At 44.2% G+C, this 21,729-nt stretch overlaps 1 protein-coding gene across 1 annotated transcript in view; it reads right to left on the reverse strand.

Moving 5' to 3' along the window:
* LOC124594672 overlaps nucleotides 1-21,729 on the reverse strand; it is a 289,502-nt gene that overhangs the window by 190,761 nt on the left and 77,012 nt on the right. Inside the window, exon 5 of the mRNA XM_047133040.1 lies at nucleotides 7,294-7,428. Within this exon, the coding sequence (XP_046988996.1) occupies nucleotides 7,294-7,428 (135 nt within the window). The remainder of the gene's footprint in view (nucleotides 1-7,293; nucleotides 7,429-21,729) is intronic.

Genomic DNA, 21,729 nt, shown 5'->3' on the forward strand with positions numbered 1-21,729 from the left:
GGATAAAATGGGAGGAAGAGAAGCACATTGAGAGTTGAAGGAAGGAATGTAACTGGAGAGGGCGGGAGGAGACGAACAGAGGGGGAAGGAGCGGATTTGCAGAGGAGAAAGAAACGCGTGGACTGAGGGAGCAAGTTGATAGATAGAGATGGGATGGGAATGAATAGAGAGAGAGGTCATGATGAGACATATAGAGAGGGAGAGGAGGAGGAGATGGACCGACGGAGGGATAGAAGGAGATGGACAGAGAGTGGAGATTGGAGGAAGTGAACGGTGAGAGGGTGTTGAGGAGATGGACAGGAAGGGCGTGAAAAAAGAGAACGACAGGGAGAGAGGGAAGGAGGAGATGGAATAACAGAAGACTGCCATAAATACATAGCACAGGAATGGCAGGTGCACGGCTAGTTATAAGCGGAGAGAAGGTGTACACATTCAGTAAAATTTGGACTTCCGCTTCTTATGACTTGAAAAAGAAAACAACGTTCGTTGACTCGTCCAGCGGAATGTGTTGACAGAGGTACTCGATACCGATTCATTGTTTTTGTTGTACTTTCACTTCCGTTGGACGTATAAAAGGGCCGACGTTCGCGATATGAATCATTTCCGGTGATACTAGCAAACAGCCCTCTCACCTGAAAACGGCGGCCAGATGGACCGCGGAAACACTGCGTGTAGATGACTCTATGGTACCGCTACGAAACAAACAGGAATGTCACCAGGTAGTACGTTAGAAATGCCCATGTTGTCAGACGATGATGCCTGTTTCGAATCCTTTCTATGCACAATTGTTTCGCTTTCCGGAGACTACATGCCATTGCATCACAATTTAATTCAATGCCTGCAAGTTACTCTGAGAATTCTCCGACTGTCAGTCGCTAACCGTAAGCTGTGATAAGCTGTGCGGTGCGTGAAGTAACACGACTGTCACTTGTTTTTCGAAGTAGCGAAACGAAGACCATGCGGCAGGCAGTTGTTACGAAATGTGAATTGTTTGTAAATACGGACCACTCACGCATTGATTACTGCAGACCTCTTACCACATGAATTTTTCATTTTAGACCATCATTTCCTTATCTCAAACACAGTGTTCAGTGTCTTTTACCGACTATACAATTTTAACCCTTAAGTTTTGTTGTGCCCTGTGCCAAAGTCGTGCAAGGAAAATAATGAAGCTTTTGTGAGCCACCTGCTTTTAACTTTTATCTCTTTCACCATACTCTGTTGACTTTCTGTCTGTCGTCTGACAAGATCTTTAATAAAAAAAATAACTGAGAAGTTCCATGAAGCGAGATTCGGTGCATATAACTGTGTTGGGGCATACGAGGAGACAGTCATCAGCACACTGACACACAGAGGACGGATATCGTGCAGAATCTATCGTATGATCTAAAATGTCTAAAAATGTTTAATAAAATGACGGGCAGCATTCCGCTCACTTTAGAGTTGCATCTTCGTGTTATTATTAATGTTTGGCGGCATGGGCATTTTCCAGTACACCAAATAGTGCCTTGTTTCTGATCGATAATGGAAAACTTTTACATGCCCCCCCCCCCCCAAAAAAAAGGAGACTACTCGCAATACTATTTCAGTAGCGTTTCGGTGCTTTATTAGTCTACTAAACGATTCCGTTTACTACTGGAAACATTCGGTAGGGACCGCTTTTCTCATTTCGTAACGAATTTTGTACTAATGAGCAGGTTTGATTTTACATGACTCACGATTCAGCTATGACGACAAAAGAATACAGTGCAAATACCAAGCTGTACGGCGAATTAAAAATGGACGGAAACTGCGATCAGCATGCTTCTAGATTTCTTTCATATCACCTCGGATTTTAGGTCACCGTTGATACACAGTGCTTTAGATGCGTCTTTAAAAGAAATAATTGAGAGGAGTTAAATCTGGAGTCTATGATGATTGAGTCACTAATCCATCGATCAAGAGCTAGTTTATCTAATGGCCTCCTAGTCAAAAAAGAAGTACAGTGTATGCTTGATACCCATCAACCACATTAACAACTAAACAACTGTGTTGCTACCTCTACTAAGTCTTTCAGTGCATTTTGGGTACACCCAGAGCGCTGCTCACCATTTAATGCTCGATCGTTTGCAAAACTATTTAGAAAAAATATCTGTATGGTGCAAAAATCTTCAACTGATCCTAAATAATGAAAAGTGTGATGTTATCCACATGAGTGTTAGGAGGAATCCGTTAAACTTCGGTTACAGGATAAATGAGTCAGATCTAAAGGCCGTAAATTCAACTAAATACCTACGAACATTAATTACGACCAACTTGAATAGGAAAGGACACACAGAAAATATTGTGGTGTAGAGGCAAACCAAAGACTGCGTTTTATTGTCAGAATACTTAGAAAATGTAAGAGATCAACTAAAGAGACTGCCTACGTTACGCTTGTCCGTCCCCTTTTGTGGTACTGCTGCGCAGTCCGGGATTCTTACCAGATAAGATTAAGTGGGTACATCGAGAAAGTTCAAAGAAGGGCAGCACGTTTTTTATTGTCGCTAAATAGGGGACAGAGTGTCACGGACATGATACAGGTTTCAGGATAGACAGCATTAAAACAAAGGCGGTTTCCTTACGGCGGAATCTTCTCACGAAATTTCAATCACCAACTTTGCCCTCCAAATTCCAAAATATTTTGTAGACACCGACCTATATAGGGAGACACGATCATCATAAGGGAAATCAGAGCTCGCAAAGTTATAGGAGTTCGTTTTTTCCGCGCGCTGTTCGAGATTGGAATAACAGAATTATAGTGACGGTCGTTAATGAACCCTCTGCCAGGCATTTAACTGCGATTTGGAGAGTATTCATGTAGATCCATCCATGTAGATCTAGATCAATGAATGAAGTCAGGTAACTGTATCATGGATGAGGTCACAACTGGTGTCTGTGCTCCAGACATTCTGTCTGATTTGCCGGCGTAGCCAGTGAGGTTTGCTTATGACCAACATTGTGTATATTTATCTCGCCGCTAGAGTAGAAAGAGGTTTCATCAGTGCATGGTAAAACATGTGGCAGTCATGATTTTGACTAAGAAACTGGTGTAGAAGGTGATTCATTTTTGTATATCATCTTCGATGTACTGCTGACGAATATGGATGAGATACGAACGTAAACAAGTAACATGTAGAATTCTGCAGTGAATTCTGCAGTCGATATGTCTGCTCGCCCCGAATTCTGCGCAGTTCTTCATATAAACGTTGTGGCTCGAGATTTCCTGCAGCAAGAACATTGCAGTAGTATCTTCTCTCACGGATCCTCTGACTTGTGTATTACGAAAGTGGGTCGATATCGGGATCCTACTAAGAATCGCCCAGTCACTTAAAAATACGTCGTAGCCAGAGACGAGTGGAGACAGCACACAATCCCTTGAATATGTAACTGCCGTAGTTGCTCTTGTTAGACCCGAATAATGGCGATGGCTGTGAGAGTACTCCATGTACCGCTCCAGCGTACCACGTCTCCTATACCACGCACAAATGATAAGCGGCAAGAACGATAGTTTGTGGATCTCATTGTGAGTTCCAATTCTCCTAGCCCTCCCTCCATGGGCAGTTTGCGAAAATACTTTGGGGAAGCAGTATGTTGGCTGACTCTTCTAGGAAAGTAGGCTTCGCTCGCATCTCGTGGTCGTGCGGTAGCGTTCTCGCTTCCCACGCCCGGGTTCCCGGGTTCGATTCCCGGCGGGGTCAGGAATTTTCTCTGCCTCGTGATGGCTGGGTGTTGTGTGCTGTCCTTAGGTTAGTTAGGTTTAAGTAGTTCTAAGTTCTAGGGGACTGATGACCATAGATGTTAAGTCCCATAGTGCTCAGAGCCATTTTTTGAACGTAGGCTTAAGGAATTTTAACAGTAAACCAAGGAGTGATTCGCAGTACGTCGCTTGTAGAGTTTGCCATTCGAGTTAGGTGAAGATATCTCTCTCCCATGGTTACCAAACGAACTTCTGAAGAAACGTTCTGTTCTTCTGCCCATCTTGTCTTTTTCATCAATCCATCCTGCGTAGTAATGGTAGCAGAACGGCGAGAGGTAGGCAGGTTTCCTGAGAAGTCTTTATCAACCTGTCATTTGCCTTTCACACGGCTAGTTTGAAGTTCGGCAACCGTGTGATCATACAATGATGGGTCTCCTCACCTTTTTATATGGCCAATAAGTTACATATATTTGTGATGAGACTACATTGCCAATACCTGCTCCAAACATCGATATTTTGCAGGTCTTTCTTCATATCGGCACAATTGACAAACATTTCTACTTCTCGGTGTACAGGAGAATCATGCAGGAACTGCCTCATGGATCTTCTGACATCCTCTAGGAAAATTATGCATATTATGGAGACCAACCGACCTATAACACTTGTTTACGGTGCGTCCAATGTTATTTTTACGTCTACTAAAGATTTGTCTCTCTTAAGAATAACATGCTGTGATCTACACCGTCCGGTCATTTAAATCTCGCCACCTGTCAAAAGCTTCAGTAACCACCTTTTGTAGCGCGGACAGCACCAAGACGTACAGGGAGGGACTCAGTGAAGTTGTGGAAGGCACCGTCTGGAATGCGGAGCCATTTCGACTCCAGTGCCGTGACCTATACAAGCTGACACCACGACATATAAATATATCAACTTGTATAAAGTAGACATGGCTTAAAGGCAAATCATCTGCACTTGGTAATGGCCTAAGGCCGAAATTGCAATACTGGAAGTAAAAAGTTTAACAGTCACTGGCGTAAACATGATGTTTTTCATGTTGCATTTCCTTGCTGGTAGATGCCGTCGTGCCGAGGACAAGTAAACTACATGCAGTGGTGGGCATGGTTCCGAAGCATAGACCCATAATTTTGTTGATCCTCTGTGACTTCCAGAATGACGAGGTCACCCGGGTAATGTCACGAAAATATTCCCGAGGCCTTAGCGCTCCATCCTGCTTGGATCCTTTCGTCGACATATCTGATGGAGCATAAAACATGACACATTGGAAGAGTCCAGCTGTCGCTACTTAGTGGGCGTCCAGATACGGTACAGGCGTGCAAATTCCAGCCTTCGCTGCCGATGAAGAGCAGTAGGAACGGTTGCATGGACCAGCCGCCTGCTGTGGAGGCCCATAAGCAGCAACATCTGCTCAACAGTCGTTGGGGAGGACCTGTTGGTGGCCCCTTAATTCATGTGGGTGGTGAGCTGCTCAATAGATGCATGTCAGCTCGCCCGTACACATTTCCACAGCGGTTTTTGATAGCGCCATTTTGCCGTATACGGTGTACTGTACTTTAACCACGACGGCACAAGTTAGCCGTTTCAGAAATGCTTTCACCCTTGTCCCGAAAGCCAATGATCATTCGCTTTTCGACGTCAGATAAATCGCTCAGTTTCCGTCGTACAAAAACTTCTGCTTTGTTTCCCGCATTTCCGCCTTACTCCCACTCAACGTCATGCTTTATACACTGAAGAACCAAAGAAACTGGTACACTTGCCTAACATCGTGCAGGGCGCGCGCGAGCAAGGAGAAGTGCGGCATCACGACGTAGCATGGACTCGACTAATGTAGTGCTGGAGGGAACTGACACCATGAATCTTGCAGGTTTGTCCATAAATTCGTAGGAGTACGAAGGGGTGGAGATCTCTTCTGACAGCACGTCTCAACGAATCAAAGATATGCTCAATAATGTTTGTCTGGTGATTTGGTAGCCAGCGCAAGTGTTTAAACTCAGAAGAGTGCTTCTGGAGCCACTCTGTAGCAATTCCAGATGTGTGAGATGTCGTATTGTCCTGCTGGAACTGACCAAGCCCGTCAAAATGCACAATGGACATGAATGGATTCAGGTGATCGGACATTGTCCTTACGTATGTGTCACCTGTCAGATTCGTATCCGGACATATCAGGGGTTCCGTATCGCTCCAAATCCACACGCTCTACACCATTACAGAGCCTCCACCAGCTTGAACAGTACCCTGCTAACATGCTGGGTCCATGGGTTCGTGAGGTTGTCTCCATACTCGTAAACGTCCATCCCCTGGATACAATTTCAAACGAGACTCGTCCAACCAGGCAACTTGTTTCCAGTCATGAACAGTCCAATGTCGTTGTTGACGGACCCAGACAAGTCGTAAAGCTTTGTGTCGTGCAGTCATCAAGTGTATGCGAGTGGGCCTTCGGCTTCGAAAGCCCATATGGATGGTGTTTTGTTGAATGGTTCGCACACTGACACTTGTTGAGCACCCAGCATTGAAATCTGCAGAAATTTGCTTTGAACGATTCCATTCATTCGTCATTGGTCCCGATCTTTCAGGATCTTTTTCCAGTCGCAGCGGTATCGATTTGATGTATCGGATTGCTGATATTCGCGGTACACTCGTGAACCGGTCGTACGGGAAAGTACCCACATCATCTTTACGTCGGAGATGCTATGTTTCATCGCTCGTTCGCAGACTATAACGCCACATACATTAAAAGTCACTTAAATCTTGATAACCTGTCATTGTAGCAGCAGTAATCGGTCTACGAACTACGCCAGACACTTGTCTTGTGTAGGCGTTGCCGATCGCAGTGTCGTATTCTGTCTGTTTATACGTTTCTGCATTTGAATACGCATGCATACACCCGTTTCTTTGGCGCTTCAGTGTATATCCTTGACTGCTAGTCGTGGCACCTGCCGTCAGTGAGTGATCAGTGCACGTAGAGCATAGGCGCTGATCATATTAATATGATTGGACCGTGTATTTGCAAGCAAGCCCTCGGTCTAGTCACTAATCTGGTCCAGTATTCCGTACACACAAATTTGGTTTATTAGATGACAGTGCGGAACTGAACAAGCTTGACGTATTATAACATTCAGTCGATATTGTAGAAACTCACACTCGAGATTGAAGTGGCTGTTTTAGACACAAAAGACACTGAGATAGTAGCGTGGGTTTCATCTGAAGTTGAGGAGGTAGTGTGCTACACTCAAATAGGTACTGAATGAATAGTATGAAATTCTTAGATCAATTGTGAGGAAACTGGAAATTTCTTAATTACCTTCAGGTTGAAATTGAAATTTGTGGTAAGGTCTTACGGGACCAAACTGCTGAGGCCCTCGGTCCCTAGGCTTATACACTACTTAATCTAACTTAAACTAACTTACGCTATGGACAACACAGACAGCCATGTCTGAGGGAGGACTCGAACCTCCGACGTGGGGAGCCATGAGAACGGCGGTAAGGCGTCCTATACTGCGTGGCTACTTCTCGCGGCGATCGATTGTGAGGATGAGGCAGTATCGTGATGTACTCACAGATGACGTTGAGGTAGTAGCCGATGGAGCTGGCGTCGCGACTGGTGCACTTGTACCAGCCCATGTGCTCGCGGCTGATGGAGCTGAAGTTGAGGAAACCATCGTTGGACTGGGCTACCGGCGGCGCGCCGTCATCTGCACAACACAGGGGATCAAGTCAGCAGCGAGCACATCTGCGAGACATAAAACTCATACGACAGGCAATATTTTATTCTGCTTGCCGCTCTGCGACGCCATTGTACTGCATACTTTCAACGTTTTCCATCTTATTAATTTTTTTGAATCAGGTGCAATGTCAGCAATCGAAACATAGTTCAAATAGACAGTTTATAGTAAACATCACAAATTTCCTCTTTAATTGCGGAAGTTGTCAGCCATTCCCTTGTCACTAGTTCCATCTTTAATTACGGAAGTTCTCAGTCTTTTCTTTATCAACAGTACAATGTATTAGGCATACCTGCAGCACTTGTGACTTCACTGAGACCGTTTTACACAGAGTTGGAAAGACTGGAGGAAAGGGTTCAGACATCAGATAGTGCAACATTACTCTACGTCTCCAAATGCAACGGAACATTTTCTATCATTTTTCTGTTCTTGCTTCCATTGTCTAGGAAAAGTGCAAACTATCTCCCGTACCACCATGAATTTTCTTAAGGCAGTCTAATAACACACTGCGTAACGGAATTAGAGGATCACATTCTCGGAACCCTCTAGTTATTCCGGATTGTGATGTATGAGTTTGAAATATGGTTCGAAGGTGCCGACAGCGTGGCGCCCTGCGACGTCATCTTTACGGACTCGGCGGCGCTTCTGACAGCAAAACTGTCGACACGTGGCCACAGCTCAGGGGTTCACGTGAGATGTGAGGTGTGTTAATGATAGCACATTAGCACCAAATTTCAGGACTGTTCTGCCTAAAGTCATCATTGATATGTCACGTGATGAGAAGGTGCCGCACCTCTTCATACACATTGCACTCCTTCTTTTGACCCTTACATGAGAGGAGTTAGAGTGTGGGAATCATCCGGGTTTCTTACGTCTGGGTGACGAAAACATTTCAGAGGCAACGCCACTCAGATTCGTCAGGGAAGGGGCTTGTGGGGGTGGTATGTCCAAGGAAACAGAGAAATCTATCATAAATCTAAAGTCAGGGCCGTTTCCATGCGAACAACGCCCTACAAATTCAAACTAAGCCGAGAAGCGCGCATGACAATTTTGACTGCTGTCGTGTATACAGGATCTAGTGTAATAATTTGTGATAAGTATTATATCGGCCAAACCGGCCTCTCTTTTGACGTAAAGTTTAAAGAAAATTTACAGCCAAGTATCAAAATTGCCTTTCGGTTACACTTACCAGAAAACGGCCATATTATGGACAACGTTGAGAAAAGTATGCGTACTTTACGCAGATTGCGAAAATGTCATGCTGTCGATTTACTGGAAGAGCTTGAAATTTGTAAATCCAAAAACCAGGAACCGGTAAAAGCACCTAATGCCTACTTTACTCTATTTGATGAGGTTTTACGCCTGTCGCATGTGTATTTGCCCTCCGTTTACATAGTATAAACTGCATCACACATTTGCTCTATTTTCTTCTTTGTTCGTTTTACTCTAGTGTTTGTTTGTCACTCCTCTGTTTATGCAATACATTTCATTAACAAGATAATCTTATTAAGCCACTGTTACAATATTTTATTACGATTTACTTGGAACTGTGTTTCACATGGTACGTTAGGCCCTCTGGCGATTAAGTTCCTCCGACTTCTCGTCTATGCTGCATTATGGCGGCTATACCAACAGATGTCGCTGATTACTTACTCTAGTCTTTTCTTATCATCCCTTTCGCTTCTTCCTCTAATTATTCCGTCAACTTCGCAATACTTTATTGGCCCCATAGCTAGTGGGTGCGGTGCATTATCAACATGACCTCTATATTTATGTTCTGTTGTGGCAACTGACGAAGGAAGTCTCTTCTGCTACATTTTCAGAGGCGAGCAGATCAGCACTAATTTTTCCCAAGTTGTATTATCATTTTTACAATTTCTATACTATAATCAAACACGAGCAAAAATTTCGTTGCTGTAAGACTAGCAGTTTTCAAGAGAGAAAAAATTTTATTCGCTAAAAAGATGTTTTTCAGCTCTGTTTACACAACGAAACATCAGTCCATCTCCAATTATGTTACAGCTAGAGCGGTGAAATTTTAGCTGGAATTATATTTAACATGTTCTCATAACATCGTGTGAAACATTGACTAAAATGCTGTTACTTTAGGGACAAACGTGGATTCAACGAAATTTAGACTTACCTCTAAATTCTCCGTAAGCTCTGTAATTATGTAAAGTAAAAATGAACACTGTATTTTTTGTGTTCTTCTTTGTTGCATGAACGTTGTGGTAATGAGACGAGCGCCGACGGCTGTTCTTCGTGCTGCACAAAAATTTCGAATCGCTGGATTTATATTTCACCTGTCCTCTACTGGGAAAAGCCTAAGGCAGAGAAAACTCTTCTGCGACTACAGTTAGGAGATGGATGACGTATCCCGTATTGAATATCATTGTTGAAATCAGTACTATGCATGCTATTACTGAAAGTCTCACTACGTAGCATTGGAGTGCATTCTTTTGTGTTGAACACACCAACATGAAGTGACGTTTGAATACAAAAGGTAATACGGTAATTGTGTTTTGTATATTTTGTGTAATAAACAAGCCGAAATGATTTCTGAAGACAAAAGGTAAAAATTGACTTTTGTATGTTTGTTGAAATATTTATGAAGAGAGTCATTCGCAGATGTGCCTTGCTGGAGGATTAACTCAATTGCTCACATACACTGAAAAAACTAATTAGTGAACAGTACAGGATTGAAGGAGTGTTATCTGTGGTTCGGAAATAGTTCACCGAGATTTATAGGGTGGTAAGAAATTGTTGTGGCGTAACAAGCTAGCTACGCCACACTGAGAAGGGAGCCGAAAGGCACGCGTACACACACGCCCACTGGCGTCAAGTCTGGAACAGGATACGTTATGACTGCTATAAAGAAAATACGTAGCTTTGGAATATACTTAACTTTTAATCACTCCTTGTGATACATCTCTCTTGACTATACAAATGAGACTCGTAAGATACATGCACTGTTACAATTGGCGCCTTGCTAGGTCGTAGCCATGGACTTAGCTGAAGGCTATTCTAACTGTCTCTCGGCAAATGAGAGAAAGGCTTCGTCAGTGTAGTCGCTAGCAAAGTCGTCGTACAACTGGGGCGAGTGCTATCCCGTATCTCGAGACCTGCCTTGTGGTGGCGCTCGGTCTGCGATCACACAGTGGCGACACGCGGGTCCGACATGTACTAAATGGACCGCGGCCGATTTAAGCTACCACCTAGCAAGTGTGGTGTCTGGCGGTGACACCACAGAAATAATCTGAAAAGCTTGTAAGGTTTGTGGAGCGTATGTTGGGCTGAGAAATATTTCTTAAGGAAAACTTTCGATACAGTGCGCAGTTTCTGAGGTAATTAGTATGGAGGGTTAGGCAATCATGCCGTCGCTCGCAAATTGAAGCTGCCCGCCAAAGACGATGTCGCCAACCGTGTCCTTCATCAGTTTTCTAAAACCCAATAAGAGAGCAATACAAACCATGGACATGGTACGGTAGTAAGGATATAACCCGAACCGAAGGCTGAGCAGCCACGTGAGCTATAATATACGCTATGAGAGCAACTAACACTAATTGTATCTGGCGGGCTGCTTCAATTTACGCGCTCAACGGCCTCGCTGACTAACTTCAATTCTAACTGACTAGGAAACGGCGCAAAATGTCTATTTTCTTTTTCTTAACAGTTATGTATCAGCGAACACATCCTGCAACGCGCTATTCCTGCAACACGGGCTGTTTCGGTTGTTTCCCACAGCCGTGCATTTAAAAGGGGCTCCTCGCCCAGGCCGTGAAGCCCCAAGGGCTGCCTGCCGGCCGTGTCATCCTGTGCCTTGCGGAGTCAGGGGGATGCGGTACGGAGGGACAACAAGTGTTCAGCACAGCACATCTCCCGGCCGTTTTGCAGACTTCCAACACCGTAGAGCAGCTACTCCTCGGGTAGGTAGCTCCTCAAGTGCCGTCACGAGGTGAGCGCACCTCGTACTAGTCTTACCACCAAACGAAAAATACTCATCTGTAGCGGGAATCGAACCCGCGCCCTCCACACACCAGCCATGTGCGCTGATCACTCGACTGCGGTGGCGGACCAGAGATATATGTATAACAGTGTTAGGTGATTAAACATCGCGATCCGTTAACAAAATGGGGGTAGGAAAGTACTTTACTGAGAGCAACTGAAAATAATCGAAGAACTCACTGATATAGAAAATACTTAATTTCTTATTTGAGTGTTGTATACACCAGACATTAGGTGCTTATTAGGTATTATAGTTGGTTGCGGAGATGACGTGCGAACGGCCTTGCCGCAGTAGTAACATCGGGTTCCGTGAGATATCCGAAGTGCTGTCGCGCTTGGCTAGCACTTTCGAGTGCTGTTACAAGGGGGTGGACTCAGCCCTTGTGAGGCTAATTGAGGAGCTACTTGACTGAGAAGTCACGAAAACGGACGACGTCTGGGAGACCGGCGTGCTGACCACATGCCTCTCCGTATCCGCATCTGGAGACGCCTAAGGGTTGAGGATGACACCGCGGTCGGTCGGTAACTTTGGGCGTTTAAGGCCTGTGCGGATGGTGTTTGTTCGTTTCTTCCCATAGATAACACGACCAGTCGACAACTAAGACCAACACAACTTCAGACAATAAAATTTTACCTGTAGTACTTTCGTATGATGTGTCACTCACTGCCACGTAATATAGCTCGAGGAAAGTGGGACCATACAAAGAAAGAACTACTTCAGTACAGTACGTCAGAGTACAGCACGGAAAGTGATTTAAAAAAATACGCATTGAGATGAACAGAAATATCACATTTATTCAAAGGAAATTGTTAGAATGTGATAGTCCCTTGACGTTATAAAAGGTGGGACATGGTTCTCAGTTGGTTGTGTGATTACCACGGATCACATCGCATGTTCAGCAATGTGATTTCAAGTTCTCCACAAATCTGGTAAGGAATTATCGTACTACGACGTTTCATTCCTACACCGGTGCGGTTCATAACTGCTGGTGCATGTGAATGTGCTGCAATAGTCTCCCCAAGTGTTCGATGGGTTATAAATCGGAGGAACGCGTAGACCACTCTGTCCGCCTAATATCCTCTCGTTCCAAGAGCTCTTCCACCTGCGCTGTTCACTGCGGTCGCGTATTCCCGTCCAGGAAAGTGACGTCAGCGCCGAATGCACCCCCGAAAAGACGCAAATGAGGAAGGAATGCAGTGTCAGAATAACGTTGATTGGTGACTGTACCGTGTTAAAAGTTTTGCGAAGTTTCCAACAGCGTAGGGCTGGACCAAACCGGAATGATGTTGCATACACTTTTCCATCTACATCAACATCTAGGTGGATACCCTGAAAATCACATTTAAGTGCCTGGCAGAGTGTTCACCGGAGAACCTTCACAATAATTCTCTATTATTTCGACCTCCTACGGCGCGCACAAAAAACTAGCACCTTCATCTTTCCCTGCGACCTATGATTTCCCTTATTTTATCATGTCTTATCCTGATGTAGGTCAGTGCCAACAAAATATCTTCGCATTCGGAGGGGAAAGTTGGTGATTGAAGTTTCGTGAGAAGATCCCGCCATAACCTAAAACGGTTTTGTTTTAGTGATGTCCACCCCAGGTCCTGTATCATTTCACTGACACTCTCTCCCCTATTTCGCGATAATACAACACGCGCTGCCCTTCTTTGAACTTCCTGGATGCACTCCGTCAATCCTATCAGGTAATGATCCCACATCAAGCAGCAATATTCTAAAAGTGGACGGGCAAGCGCAGTGTAGGCAGTCTCTTTAGCAGATCTGTTACATTTTCTTTGAGCTCTTCAAATAAAACGCAGTATTTGGTTTGCCTTCCCCATAACATTTTCTGAGAGTAAGTTCCAATTTAAGTTGTTCGCAACTGTAGTTGCTAGATATTTAGTTGAATTTATCCTTTTTACATTTTACTGATTTATCGTGTAACCGAAGTTTAACGGATTCCTTTAAGCGCTCATGTGGATGACCTCACACCTTACGTTATTTAGAGTCAATTTCAATTTTTATACCATACAGATGTCTTTTCAATATCGTTTTGCAAATTGTTTTGGTCTTCTTATGACTTTACTAGACGATAAACGAGAGCATCATCTGCAAACAACCTAAGATAGCTTCTTAGATTGTCTCCCAAATCGTTTATATAGATAAGCAACAGCAAAGGTACTATAACACTACCTTCGGGAAAATCAGATATCGGTTCTGTTTTACTCAATGACTTTGTGTCAGTTACTAAGAAATGTGAACTTTCCGACAGGAAATCACGAATCCAGTCACATAACTGAGAAGGTATTCCATAACCACGCAATGTCACTACAAGCCGGTTGTGTGGGACAGTGTCAGAAGACTTCTGTAAATCTAGAAATACGAGATCAATTTCAAATCCCTTGTCAATAACACTCGACACTTCGTGTGACTAAAGAAATAGTCGTTATTCACAAAAACGATGTTTTCTAAATCCGTGTCGACTGTATGTCAAAAAAATGGCTCTGAGCACTATGGGACTTAACATCGGAGGTCATCAGTCCCCTAGAACATAGAACTACTTAAACCTAACTAACCTAAGGACATCACACACATCCATGCCCGAGACAGGATTCGAACCTGCGACCGTAGCAGTCGCGCGGTTCCAACTGAAGCGCCTAGAACCGCTCGGCCACACCGGCCGGCTGACTGTGTGTCAACAAACGGTTCTCTTCGACATAATTCATAATGTTCCACCACAATATATGTTCCAAAATCATCATCGTTAATGATATGGGTCCGCGATTTAGCGGATTACTCCTACTACCTTCCTGGAATGTTCGTTTGACCTTTTCAACTCCCGCCGCACGGAGTGGTCGTGCGGTTTGATTCGGTATGTAACGGATTGCACGGCCCTTTCTGCCGCAGGTTCGAGTCTTCCCTCTGGCATTGGTGTTTGTGTTGTTCTTAGCGTAGGTCTAGGGACCGATGACCTCAGTAGTTTGGTCCCTTAGGAATTCACACAAATTTTTTTTGTGCAACTTCTCAGTCTTTGAGTACGGATCTTTCGTCGATCTTTCGGTTTGTATATAATTGTTAAGTATGGTGCTACTGTATCAGCGTACACTGAAAGGAACTTATCTGGTATACTGTCTGCACCGGAAGATTTGCTTGTTTTTAGGTGATTTAAGTTAAGGCAGAAGTAAAGCTGTGAGTACCGGGCGTGAGTCGTGCTTCGGTAGCTCAGTTGGTAGAGCACTTGCCCACGAAAGGCAAAGGTCCCGAGTTCGAGTCTCGGTCGGGCACACAGTTTTAATCTGCCAGGAAGTTTCATATCAGCGCACACTATGCTGCAGAGTGAAAATCTCATTCTGTGATTTATGTTGCTTCACTACTCCGAGGATATCTGCTTCTACGTTACTTATGTTGGCAGCTGTTCTTGATTCGAATTTTGGAATATATTCTGGAATATATTCTCCAGTGAGAGCATATTCATTCTCCGAAGTGACACCGGACATTCCCTCATACGGCGAGGATTCAGAAAACGTAGTTGACCCAGGAACATCATCGAATACAATCATTTTGGTGATCCACGAATTACGGTCCAGCGAGGCATAACACTGCATTGCCGTACTGACCTCCGAGACGTTGAACACGACGCAGTTGCCGGTCAGCTTTATTGTAATACTGTACTGCTTCCCCTCGTGCGTCTTTTCAGGGGTTCCTTCGGACCTACCTTTATTCTTGTGGATGACAATACTCTACCGCAACGAATTGAACAGGTGGAAGGGCTCCTGGAATGAGAGGATACTAGGTGACTCGAGTAGCCTGCAGGTTTTCCCCGGCTGAGATCTGGCACGTGTGGCGTCCGCTGGGGAGACATGATGCAGGACGTCCAAATGCACCATCGATCATCCGGCAGTTCTCAATCTCGCTGGTGGAGGAATGAAGTGGGCATCCACCAGAACTCCTTACCAACTTTATGGTCAGCATGGGAGCACTTTACGCAACACTCACTGCTGTCCCTACCGATCCCACGTGCTATTAACAACCATTCCCACATTTTATAATGTCCAGTGAGCTATAACATATCACGGTGACTCCAGTACAACTACTGCCTTTGAATAAGAGAGTCATTTCTGTTAGTCTTAATGCGTGTTTCTTTCGGTTACCTCTACCAGGACTAAACAGTAGTAGTTCTTTCCACATATGGTCCAAGTTTCATCGAGCTATGTTTCTTAGCGGTGACGCACCACAACCTTTCTCGCCCTGTTCCATCTCAAAGGAGGCGAACCTGCGGACTGCCTCACTACCTGCAGGAGTGGTCGTGTACATGGTAGCGTACACGCAGCAGTACACGGTCTAAGAAAAATTCTAATACATTCATTCCTAGCGCTGACAAGCTGCGATTTTCGCTCCGTGTAAAAGAATTCCTTCAACGCGAGACGAAACAAGGTACAACTGTCCTGGTGCGTTGTCTGCTTTGAGAACTAAGTTGGTCTGTTTCTTAACGCCATTGCTGTTTCGTGTTTTTCCATAGAATTCTCCAATGTCCCTCTGTGAAGTAGCTCAGTCTTCAGAAGAGAAAAGGGATTCCTTATAAGGGGCCGTGCTAATAGCAACGGTTTTGTTTCATTCTATGTTGCATTTTTATTTGTCCTTCAGCCAAACATAAGCATTTTGTAACTCTCTTCCACTGTACACCTCACATGTGTTTTCCATGACGCACACTTTCCTTTCATTCCGAAACCATTTTCAGCTCGGCTGTCGAATTTCCCCGCAGAACGTGGCACTTTCATCAGCTCGTTTCGAATGCCGCGTAGGCACGGAAACAAAAGAGTGTGCTGTTTGTGTTCCACGGGCAGTGTTTGTCTGCTCGCTCGCCTCCAATAGAATTGTGCTGAGCCTTTCCTCGGGACGTGATGTCTTTTCTTTCTCTCACTTTAGAAGTGGTTCACTCTAGCATGACTGTACCGTGGCTTCCAAACCTGAAATGCATATTACATTCCGTTTCGTTTCCCCAAACAATTTTGCATTTGACATCACTGCTTTTCTCCTTTTTCGGCTGTCGTTCTGCGATAGTTACTCATTTGGCATAGGAAGAGATGTAACAGGCTCGGAAACAACCTGCGCTCATGAAATTTTTTTCGTATAATTCTGTTTCCATGCCTTCACACTGGCTGCACCGAGAACCCCTGCATCAAAATGTGTCTTCACCGGTAATTGAATTCATGTAATAGACGTCACATAGTTAAGTTGCTAAAACATATGCTCTTCGTGAGACATCATTAACTGATGAATAGATATCACTTATTTCCACGAAGACAGAGGTGGAGGGATTATTGGCAAAGTTTAAATCGTTTATAAGTCGTGCTCGGGAGTTATACGTGCCAGATAAGTTGATTAAGGATGGAACAGACCCAATGTGGTATAATAGTAAAATTCTGAAAATGATGAGGAAACAGGGACTGTCGTATTCTGGATTCAAAACGAAAGCGCAAGCGACGAGAGCTAAATGTGCGCGTGTAAGAAGATCGACAGACGTACACAACTACCACCGTCATAGCTTAGCGAAAGTTGTTGCCTAGAAGTCGAGAAAATTCTGGTCACACGTAAAATCAATAAGCAGGTCGAAATATTCCAGCCAGTCACATGACGATCATTTTCGGGTGGCAATAGAAGAGAGCAAAGGAAACGTGAAGTTCCAAATTTCACGTTTAAGGAATCGTACAAAGATACTGTCGCTGACCATCGCACAGATTCCCATATGAATGACTTAGTAATAAGCATCTCTGGCGAAGAGAAACAACTGAAAGAGTTGACAACAAGTAAGTTGCCAGGTCCAGGTGAGATTCTACTCTATTTTTGCATAGAGTGCTCTGCGACATTGGGCACTTACTTAGCTTGCATTTATCCAGAAACTCTGCCGGCCGGGGTGGCCGAGCGTTTCTAGGCGCTACAGTCTGGAACCGCGCCACCGCTGCGGTCGCAGGTTCGAATCCTGCCTCGGGCATGGATGTGTGTGATGTCCTTAGGTTAGTTAGGTTTAAGTAGTTCTAAGTTCTAGGGGACTGATGACCTTAGAAGTTAAGTCCCATAGTGCTCAGAGCCATTTAAACCATTTTTTTTATCCAGAAACTCTCGTCCAGCGCAAAGTCCCAAGCGACCGGAAAAGTAACGCATGTGACTCCTGTGTATAAGGAAGGTAAGAGAACGGACTCGCATACTTACAGACCAGTATCCATAACTTCGGAAGTCTTGAACATATAACCAAGGAAGTAGGGCGACGGACGGATTCCCTATTCCTTTATTACCGGAAAGCGCTTGACACGGTGCCCTGCTGCAGACCGCTGACGAAGGCCCGAGCTTACGGATTATGTTTGCAGTTATGTGAGTGGCTTGAAGTCGTCTTGAATAATATAACCCCCGAGCTGTCCTCGACGGAGCGTTCGTCTGAGAGAAGGGTATCGTCTGGAGAGCCCCAGGGAAGTGCGATAGGACCGCACATATTCCCTGTTTACATAAATGACCTGACGAACAAACTGAGCAGGAATCTGAGCTGTTGGCTAATTATGCTGTGGCGTACATCTACATGATCACTTTAAATCCACAGTTAAGTACCTGTAAGAGTCTTCATCGAACGACTTTCACTCTGTTTCTTTACCGTTTCACTTTCCTATAGCATGCGGGACGAACGAACACTTAAATTTTTCGGTACGAGCTCTGAATTCTCTTACTTTATTACAATTACAGTTTCTCCCTATAATGTTGCTTGTCAACAAACGTTTTGCGCTTTGTGAGGACAAGTTTGGAGACTGAAGTTTAGTGTAAATCTCTCGCCGCTACGACAAACGCCTTTGTTAAAACGCCTTTGTTAACACGTCTTTGTTTGGATGGTTGCCAAACCAACTGGCGTGACATATTCATGACACTCAGTCGCGTACTTTGTTGCAATACAAAACAAGATGTAATTGTTTGAACTTTTTCGATGTTTTGCGTCAGTCCTACCTAGTAAGGATCCCATACCGCACAGGAAGTACTCCAGCAGGATGGATAAGCGTAGTTTAGGCAGTACCTTTTGTAGACCTGTTGCATCTTCTAACTTTAAACCAACAAAACGATGTCTTTGGTTAACCGCAAGATTACCTATGTGATAATATAAATTTGAGTTGATCGTAATTGCAATTCGTGGGTATTTCTTTGAATTTTCAGCCTTTAAATTTGTGTGATTTAAGGCGTCGTCCTTGAGTGCAAGATGACTTATACTCTAGTTGGTGTGATGAGCAGTAGGTTGCTCTAACTGTAGAAAAATGGAAGTCAATGTGGATGAGTAGAAAAAACAGCGTGCCAATACAGCATTAGCAGTGTGCTGCTCGACACAGTCACGTCGATCAAATACTGAGGCGTAACACAGTTATGTGATACGATGTGGAACGAGCACGTCACGTTGTTGATAGGGAAGGCAAGCGATCGACTTCATTTTATTGGGAAAATTTTGGCAAATTGTAGTTCAGCTATAAAGAAGATGGCGTATAGAAATCTAATGCGACCCATATCTGAGTGCTGCTCGAGTTTTTGGGATCCCCACCAGGTCGAAGCAATTCAAAGGCGTGCTGCTAGATTCGTTACCGGCAGATTCGAACAACATGCAAATATTACGGATATGCCCCGTGAAAAATGGGAAACTTTGGAGGTTCCTTTCGTGAAATTCTATTGAGAAAAGTTAGAAAACCGGCGTTTGAGACCGGCTGCGAAACGATTCTACTGCCGACAACTTAGAGCCCAAGTAAGGGCAGAAAGATAAGCTGAGAAAAGTAGGGTTGATAGGTAGGCATTTTTCTTCACTGTTACCGAGTGGAACAGAAGAAGAAAAGACTGGTACTGGTACGAGGTAGCTTCCGTTGTGCAGTGGCTCACGGAGTATTGATGTACATTTAGATGTAAATCAATACTTCGTTAACATGAATCACAGCCTTTCCATAGATATGCGACAGGCTTTCCACATTATTCGGATATTGGTAGAGGCCAATGGTGAGACGTTTTATCTTAAACTACGCCACAGCCGACTGCCTTCCCAAGTCTTGTCCAGTTTGAATTTCCTTAAAGGAAGTGATACAACAGTCCAGAATAATACAGAACTGAAGTTTAAATTGATTGCCTCTGGTACAAATGAAAACAATCATTTGACACCTTCTTTTCGTGAGTGCGTCTGAGCTTCCGTGGCGGTCGTGAAAGAGTCATGTTCGTTGCTGCGATGTGAACCTCACACTGTTGGCGGTTTGTGGCGTACGAGACAAACCGTGTGACCGGCTTTTCCGTGGGTTTAAATGGTAACATTTACTGGTGGGAACGGATTAACTGTCTAAACTGCTACATTTTTGTTGATGGTGGTGTCTGAAGACTGGTTTGAAACAGTTCTCCACGCTACTCTGTGTTGTGCAAGCGTCTTCATCTCAGGCTATCAAATCAGTTTAATGAAGGTCTACCGTTGTCGTCTTGACCCGCTAGACAGTGTTAAACAACACAAGGCTCAATAACTGAAAGATTTGTAGCTGTTTAACTACTTTAGTCGCTTAAAAACTTTACGACTGCCTATAGTCACGATGACCGTTCACAATACTTTCACAGTTGCATTGTGCCAGACCGTAGTTTTGATTTGTCCCAGACAATTCCACAGTTGAGTCACTGATTTTCTGTTTGGATCTGCTGTTGTGAGCGAACTTCCTTTACTGAAGAAGCACGCAAAAAATTCGTTAAAGAAAATGAATTCGGCGTCAGGTATATAACAGCCCTTTCCTATTTACGGGACAATACTTTCCACTCGACGTTTTTAGCACGAGATGATACGTGTTTGTAGATTACTGAAGGGCAGTTGTTCAGGTATCTCTACCTGCTCCATAACTGCACCATGAGTATATGTGTTCTGCTGAGCAATACAGGAAAATCGCTAAGATAACGGGTATTGAAAAGTTATGTGTACAAGTCCGTTAAACTTATCCGATATGTAGACCAGATTATTCAGTATGGAGCCCGGCCCGCACGCAGCGATATGCCTGCACGGGTGTCTGTACGTGCTGTGAATCGACGCATGTACCGTGCTGCACACGGCACAGTGTCTGTCTGCAGTCGTCCCGCCATCTGTCGCTCTAGGACAGAACTTGCACCTGCGAGCTGCTACCTCACGCAAAGGTTATACAGGCCCAGTATACGAACTTTCTACACGGGAAATTATTCTGTGGTATATGTTCGGAAATGGTAAAATAGTAAAAAAGCTGAGAATGAAAAGAACGATCTAACTGGTGAAAGAGACTCATCATGCGACGGATGTTTCCACATGTTAGTTTGCTTCATTTACTTCACGTGTCACACGGTGAGTCAGGTGGCAAGCTAGATGACTGGCGAATTTACAGTATGTGATCAAAAGTATCTGGCTGCCCCCCAAAAAGGTGCAATGTGATGCCACCACTGCCAAGTACTCCAATCAGCGACCTCAGTAGTCATTAGAATGAGGCGATCCGCGGAACTCACGGACTCCGTACGTGGTCAGGTGATTGGGTGTCACTTGTGTCATACGTCTGTAATCGAGATTTCCACACCACACTCCTAAACATCTATAGGTCCACTGTTTCCGATGTAATAGTGAAGTGGAAACATGATGTAACACATACAGCACAAAAGTGTACAGGCAGATCTCGTCTGCTGACTGACAGAGACCGCCGACAGCTGAAGAGGGTCGTACTGTGTAATAGCCAGACATCTCTCCAGACCATCACACAGGAATTCCACACTGCGTCAAGATCCACTGCAAGTAGTATGAGCATCGTGCGACTCGCACTTGCAGTTTAGCGAAGCGTCAGTTAATATGCTGTCACCAAAACAACGCAGGACATACACCTCGTAAGAAGGATTAATGCATCAAACTTAGTTTTTACGTAATTATGTAAAATTAGGATTTAAAATAAATTGGTAGCTCTATTCTCTAACAATGATAGGTTTATGAAAGACGGATTCGTTTTCATGTTCTATACAGGGTGTTTCCGGAAGAGTGTCCAAAATTGTAACGAGAAATAGAGCGCGCTCCACTGAAAAATTTGAGGTAGGGAACCTGGGAACGGAGAAGCCAGCTTAAGGAGATATGGAAGAAAATTGGTCTACCTCTTTCAGTAGCATTACTGTTTTCCAGATTATTTACAACTAACATGCGTACAAGTTTATACGCACTGTGCTGTTTATGTACATGTAAATTCTTTATTTCCTGGAAGGCAACAAGATAACTATTAGTAGGA

The sequence above is a fragment of the Schistocerca americana genome, chromosome 2, assembly GCF_021461395.2.
Source record: "Schistocerca americana isolate TAMUIC-IGC-003095 chromosome 2, iqSchAmer2.1, whole genome shotgun sequence".
Lineage (NCBI taxonomy): Eukaryota > Metazoa > Arthropoda > Insecta > Orthoptera > Acrididae > Schistocerca > Schistocerca americana.